Here is a 6,781-nt window from a genome sequence, read left to right as displayed (position 1 = left end):
GTTCGATTCCCGTCCGCGGCGGCCGCTGTCCTCATGGAGGCAAAAAGCAAAACCGCCCGTGTGTTCGAGATTTCGGCGCACGTTGAAGATCCTCAGGTGGTCAAAATTAATCCGGAGCCCTCCACTACGGCGCGCTTCATCGCCTGCGTTGCGTCGGCGCATTAAATCTCACAATAAATCATCAAGCGCAAGGGGCCACAAGATCATATCATCTTTTCGCTGCTTTAACATCGACTCTGTGCTGCCCTTCCAGAGGTGCATAAGAAAGACGATATTTAACCACAAACGTGATGAATCGTCTTTGTACTGCTCTCCCGTTGGTTTTTGCACACTTAATAAAAACAGCTCACATTTGTCCTACCTTCCTCCGCTACTTGGGCAGTCAAAAACTGTAATGGTAATAGTGGCTGGAGCCGAGACGGGTTTTCCTCTAAAGGGCAATCACATCACCCAGAAAGCGAGTTATTCTGCCTTTGGTTACTTGTCCCAGCCAGATCAATTCGTACTTGCATTTCGAACTTGTCCTTGCATGCCACGAACTGCGAGCGAATTCTGCGGGGTAATTCTTCTGTTTGCTTATCTATATGCTTTCGTAGGTTGTGGGTAATGCATTTCACTAATACCTTATCCTTTCGTACCTTACTTGTTGTTATATGAGCACGGCAGTGTGACTATATGAGCCGTTCGAGCCCACGACGGTCAGATGAACGCAGTAATGCAGTTACGTGGGCAAGGCATTAAAATAAGGTCGCATGCAGCATGTGATGTTCGCTTCGCATCAAAAATGATACACTCTCAATGAGGCCGCTGTGCACTGAGCTGCTTCAGTGCAAAAAGCAGTATTTGAATGACGCCGGCTTCTTTTCAGAGTCTACGCGAGGCACAGACTGCATCTATGCTGCACCACGAAGGAAGCATCGTGAACGCCCAGTCTCTAAAGGTCTACAAGTACGTGCACTTCCTTACCCTATGACCTGTTTGACCTTGGATGGTGATATAGTGTCTGTGCAGCATTGCAAAATCCCGCAAGGAATGTTTCCCACGTGGCTGCGGAGGAGCTGCACGGACGTCTTTGCACTAGCAAATCCTCCGGGAACAACTACGGTTGCCTCGCGTCAGGGCGATCTTGACTGGCAAATGTCTTTTTTTATGATCCCAGCTTATAAGAGGTTTTCCACCAGTCAATGTTCTTTAGCATTGTTTCTGTCAAGGTAGGGCAAATTATAATGTCGTTTTTACCGAGAATCCGTGATAGAATTCGCCCTAACGTTGCGTCCAGGAATGGCAAAGATCTTGGGAAACAGCGCGAACTAACTGGGACACAAATAAGAAAGAAGTGAACAGGACAAGCGCTGACTTTCAACTAGAGTTATTGGAAAAGACCCGCCCCCCCCCCATTCCCAAGATGCAAGTACACCAAATAACCCAACTCGCCACCCGGCTACAATGGTAAAGATCTTAAAACGCCGTTTGTGATGCGAATCACGGCCAACCGCACATTGACAAAATTGTGGTGTGGCGCGAGCAAGAAAAACATCACCACTTTTTGGCACAGGTGTTAATACTTTCCTTCTCGTGTTGCTATGAAAAAGGTTCGAAACGAGCGTGGCTTGCTCGACCCAATCAAAGCGATTATGTTTACAGAAGAGTTGTTGCAGCATGAGACCGCTATGGAGACGTGTTTTCGATAACGTGCTCTCATGAAGTAAGCCTAAAGGTTACGTACAACTGTGCTGTATCCGAAATACTGGGCATCTCGTGCCTCACTGGAACTTTACTTCGACGGCAAACCTTTCTCATCACTGAGAATTTACTGTTTTACGGAACGGTTTTAAATTACCCGCTCACTTCGCCGCAAGTCTGGCATCGCTGGCAAACGCTAGTAAAACCTAGACCGGCGTTCCAGTGTGCAACACTCCTTTGCAGCTTAACAGGGTCTCTTCTAGCTTCAGGCGATCAAACTGACTGATTTGGAGGACGGAACCTCACCTTAACTCACAATGTTTGATGAGAAAACAGAGGAATGCAGCTTGTTCGCCATTATTGCGCTTTTACAAGCTGCCGATCTAATGCGAACGCCATGCAAGCTGTGGAGCAGCCATTCCGTAACATTCGCCTTCTATTCATGCTGATTTCCCCGGCTTTGTTGCGCTGTAGCCATTTGTTAATCGTCTTGTCAACAAAATAACCTCTTTTTTTATTTAAAAACAACGAGTTTCATCTGCTAGCCCACAAAATTAATATGGGTTGTCTAAGTATCTGAATTAGCTAATCGCGCCCATTTGAATTATAGCGTCACAAGTTGAGTGCCTAGTGAGCCGCCACATTTTATTTTATTGTTACTGCTATACACCGGTTTCCTTTGAAGTTTGCGTTAAAACAATCCCTAGTGTTATTTTGACGTGGCGATCTTCGGGTTGGAGCCAGGTTGCATATTTTCACTCATTTATTTATTTATTTATTTATTTATTTATTTATTTATTTATTTATTTATTTATTTATTTATTTATTTATTTATTTATTTATTTATTTATTTATTTATTTATTTATTTATTTATTTATTTATTTATTTATTTAATGCTTCCGTCGGCTTTATGCTTGCCTTGTGGCTTTATCCCTCTGCATCATGTCAACTAGCTTCATGCTCGCTTGCTGGCTTTCCAGGCCTCATAGTTGATACTTACAGCTCGTGCTCCCGATGACAATGCCGGAGCAAAGCCAACTGGATTCTTTTTTTTCTGCTATATGTTGCTTTATGAGTATTAGTTCACCACAATAAGTTGTCGTGTACAGGCCGTATTTTTCTTCTGCTTTATAAATTCCAATAACACACTGCACTGTTGGTGACGAACTTTTTATACCATAGTGTTGTCCATCCCTGAAATGCTACACAGAAAACCACCAATAAAGGAAAAGTCATTACATTGCTTTTCCCTGGCACTAAAGCTTCTCTAGGAGACTGAACAGAGCCATTTTTGAATAAATGTCTTGTTTGTAAACAATAACTTCAGTAAGCTTTGAGTTGTTTAATAATTACTTAGCCAGCTAACTGTCTGGAAATTCCCGTGGTTTCTGCACATTAGCATCAGAACTTTCTGCCCAGAAAGTTACGGCCGATGCCTTTGAACGATTTGGGACTGGGCAGAACCACCTCTTAAAAGGGTCATGCGACATGTTTGGTTCATTCGAAAGATTGCCTCGTTAGAATCATACTGACACCACTTTTAACGTAAGCCTTCATCAAATAAGCTACATAATTAGCAAAAAAAAGGAATGGCCATGCGACTCACTAGCTCATTTCCCGCACTAGAACATAAAACATCATATGCACTGGCGTGCGACTGGCTGCTGCCGGCAAAAGCACACGCAAGTTAGGTAGGGCCTAAAAGCTTTCAGAACAAGCAAGTTTTGCTGAAGTGTGATGCATGTTCATTTTATGGAAGTAGGAATGGTGGGCTGAAATAATGGAGGTCATGAAAGTACACGTAAACATAAAAGCACCAGTGCGTACTGGTGTTGGTACTGCGCGCACTATGCTTGTCATAGCTGCACAGCAGTGCGGCGCTTTGGTGTTGTCTCACACGACACTGGCCGATTGGTGTAAGCAACATTGTCTTACGTGACCCTGTTTTTCAAACATACTCTATGTTTCACGCAACGGTTACTACCTACCGTAACAAAAACAAGCCAGGCGCAAGTACGTCCAAAACAAAGCGGAGGCGAATAACGGTGAGGAGCGGTATGGTGGCGCCATCTAGGACTGACGGTAAACAAGGCTCCGCAGTCCGTGGAAGACTAAACGCACTTGAAGTTCGCTTGAAGACCCGTCCATGCGACGTCAACGTAGAAGTCACGGAATAGAAGATTTGGAGGGAGGATCAAAATTTTGACTTAAATTGATTAATCTCTTAGTGAATAAAGTATCCCTTGCTACCGGGAAAGTGCTGGGGGTACTATAAGACACCAAATATTTCGAATAAAACAAACTTTTATTTTGTATGCATGGCTTGTTTAAGCGTGATATTAATCAAAAAGCAAGGTTTCATGCTCAGCAGAACGATAAATTACTGTCCATCGATTGGCCATGAAAATAATGTGATGCCACGAAACGTTGGCCATGTTTGAATTACTCCTACATGCCGTCAAATTGGGTAATACTAGTACCTCACTCACCTGTCTCCGCACCTCATGATCTTTCCCTCAACGCGTTGGTGGTAAACATACGTTAAAGCGCTGTGGTTAAGAGTTGTTAAGCGTCGGCAACAAAGGGAAGAAAGAAGAGAAAGCAGTTATGCTTACTCTAACGCTTAGCTATCATACCCAACAAACCGATCAAACATACAAGGGGGCATACAAAACTAGACCGGACGATTGCTAGAGAACTGGAGGTAAACTTCTGTTTGGTCGGTTTAACGATATCATTGCAACCAAATGAACACTTTTGCCTTCTTCACACCCCGGTGTCGGCAGTCTGCATTGTGTGCAAAGAGTGTACAATAATTTTGTGATGACCCGCATGTGCGTGTCTAAGTCGTTGCGAGACATCTAGAGTGCATGGTTGTGCACGCAACAGAATCGGCGCCAAGACACTAGAGATTTGTGAACCCTATAGATCTAAAGTATATAGAGCCTTCTCTGGGTCGTTTCAGTTCATATGTCAGTGACGGTCGAAGTAAGTTCGTATAGTGGTCATCACCTATGCAGCCAGTTCTCATGACTGGTCACCCGCAGGGCGGCGTTCCTCTTGGTGTCCGTGGTGTCCGTGGCCTCCATCGTAGCGGGACTTATGTTCGGCTTCTGCCTGGGCGTCACCAACTACCGGTCGTACATCAGCCCAACGCAACGGAACACCGCCTGCAACATGGGCGGCATTTTACTCCTCTCGTGAGTACATAACGCGGTATTGTTGTCCCCGGGGCATCCCCGTGGGTTCAACGTCGCAATTTGCTCTTCGTTGTCCAAGCCGTTGTATTCACGTTTAATGCCGAAGTTATCTCGGGGGGGGTGAATTTTATCCTACAGTAGATTTAAACATGTAATCAAAAGTGAACCACTTTAGGTTCACCGCAAACATGCAATACCCACTGAGAACGCGTCCTTGAAAGAATAGCCAGTGCGGAATGAAAATGCCTTTAATACAGGTTGCAAATTTAGCTGTGGTCACTACTTCAGTGCCGTAAGTTGTTAACTTTGCTGCAGGATTACTACGTTTGGTTTAGTAAAAACTGCCATTAAAAGGGCTTTTCTACTACAAATAGATAATGTCCGGCTGGAGCAGCGCGCGAAAGAATATTTCACCTGACCGCTTCTTACTGCAAGGGACGCTGTAACCAACATAGCACCACGGCCCATGCCTACAGATAGTACATCTTTCAAAGTTTATAACTCCTTTCCATCTACGATCAGCTTTTAATTTCAAAACAACGTATTACTCTCCGACTCAATCAATTGAACGACTGCTCTTAGATTTACGCCATCTACAGCTTGTATACCATCCTAGCATTCTCTCTTGTATTTCTGGCCTTGCCGTTGCCTTCGTCAGACAGGGCTAAGAGCCATGAGCTTTGTCAAGGGTCCATAGGGAGGGTGTGGCTGCTGCATACCACACCATGTGGCAAGATCCCGCGAGCGATGTTTGCATACCAGACATTCTTCTTAATATCGCTGCACTTCGTTGGTATTGGCCTTACAGGTATTCGGGGATATTGTTTTTGGTCCGGACCAGGCAGTGGGCGGAGCAGGCGTGGTATGCCATCACTCTTCGCTGTTCTTTAGGGAGCCTCCCTCCCAGGTGCTGGCCGGGTCAGTACGGCTTAGACTGGGGGATTGTGTGAACACCAACGAAACAGTCCTAAGACCGAGGAATTGAACACTAAAGCCACGTGAGTTACCACTAACGTCGTAACTGTTCCTCCTCCTCATCCACGCAGGAACGCGGGCCTGATGTGGGCCACGTGCGCCTTCATCCCGGTGCTGCTGACCTTCTGCTTCCCGCTCGCCGCTCTCCTCGAAGCCTACGTGTGCCAGCCGTACGACAACAAGGACGGCTCCAGTTTGGATGGCGTTAGTGTAATTCTCGTGTCTCTCTCTACCTCCACGTCAACTGAAATTGAGGCACACGCGCTGCTCGGTACTTTCACGCGACTTCGCAGGCAGATGCTCCAATCCCTCCCGTGGAATAACTCCTTGCAGATACACTACATGAGATTCCACTGGCGCTAATGCTACAGCGGTCTGAACGCTTCGCCAGCGATGGAAGTACAATTCTTACTCTACAGCCACCTTTGTTATACCCACCTGTTATAGTTGCTTACCGATGGACCGATAATCATCGCTCCCGCCCTTTTGCTCGTCTTAAGGAACTTTAACGTATCCTCGCAATGTGTACACTTAAATGAGCGAGGATACGGATTAAGTCGAAGTTTTTCGTGGCACCGAACCATTTCCTATACGTCCCATGTATTTGTTGCCTTTTATTTTGAGGTATTTTTGGTCCAAACTGCGGGTATCTCAAAATTTTGACTGAGAGTGGAACCAAACATTTCGCCGCCGTGGACCGTTTCACAAGATTCGCGCGATGCTGCCGCGCCTAAGTGCCTCGATTTTTTCTCATTTAGCCGCACGTACCACAAAGCCGATGTTTCCCCCGAACGTGAAGTCTCAGTCTAGAGGCATATCAACTTCTTCAAGCAACCCTGTGGCAGTAATGTGACGGTAGAGCACGGAGGATTCTTTCCTCCATGCGGTAGAGACATGCGCAGAGGTACAGAGTAATAGAAGA

The 6,781-nt window shown here is 45.7% G+C and overlaps 1 protein-coding gene across 1 annotated transcript in view; it reads left to right on the top strand.

Annotated features, from left to right (window-relative positions):
- Positions 1-875: 875 nt before the first annotated feature.
- Positions 876-6,781, top strand: part of LOC144180019 (uncharacterized) — a 45,675-nt gene continuing 39,769 nt past the window's right edge. Inside the window, exons 1-3 of the mRNA XM_077708427.1 lie at positions 876-948; positions 4,732-4,884; positions 5,931-6,063. Coding sequence (XP_077564553.1) covers positions 896-948; positions 4,732-4,884; positions 5,931-6,063 — 339 coding nt within the window. The 5' untranslated portion in view covers positions 876-895. The remainder of the gene's footprint in view (positions 949-4,731; positions 4,885-5,930; positions 6,064-6,781) is intronic.

The sequence above is a fragment of the Haemaphysalis longicornis genome, unplaced genomic scaffold (genome assembly GCF_048455015.1).
Source record: "Haemaphysalis longicornis isolate Haplotype H1 unplaced genomic scaffold, Haemaphysalis longicornis Haplotype H1 scaffold_4, whole genome shotgun sequence".
NCBI classification, from domain to species: domain Eukaryota; kingdom Metazoa; phylum Arthropoda; class Arachnida; order Ixodida; family Ixodidae; genus Haemaphysalis; species Haemaphysalis longicornis.
This window is presented reverse-complemented; position numbering and strand designations above follow the sequence as displayed.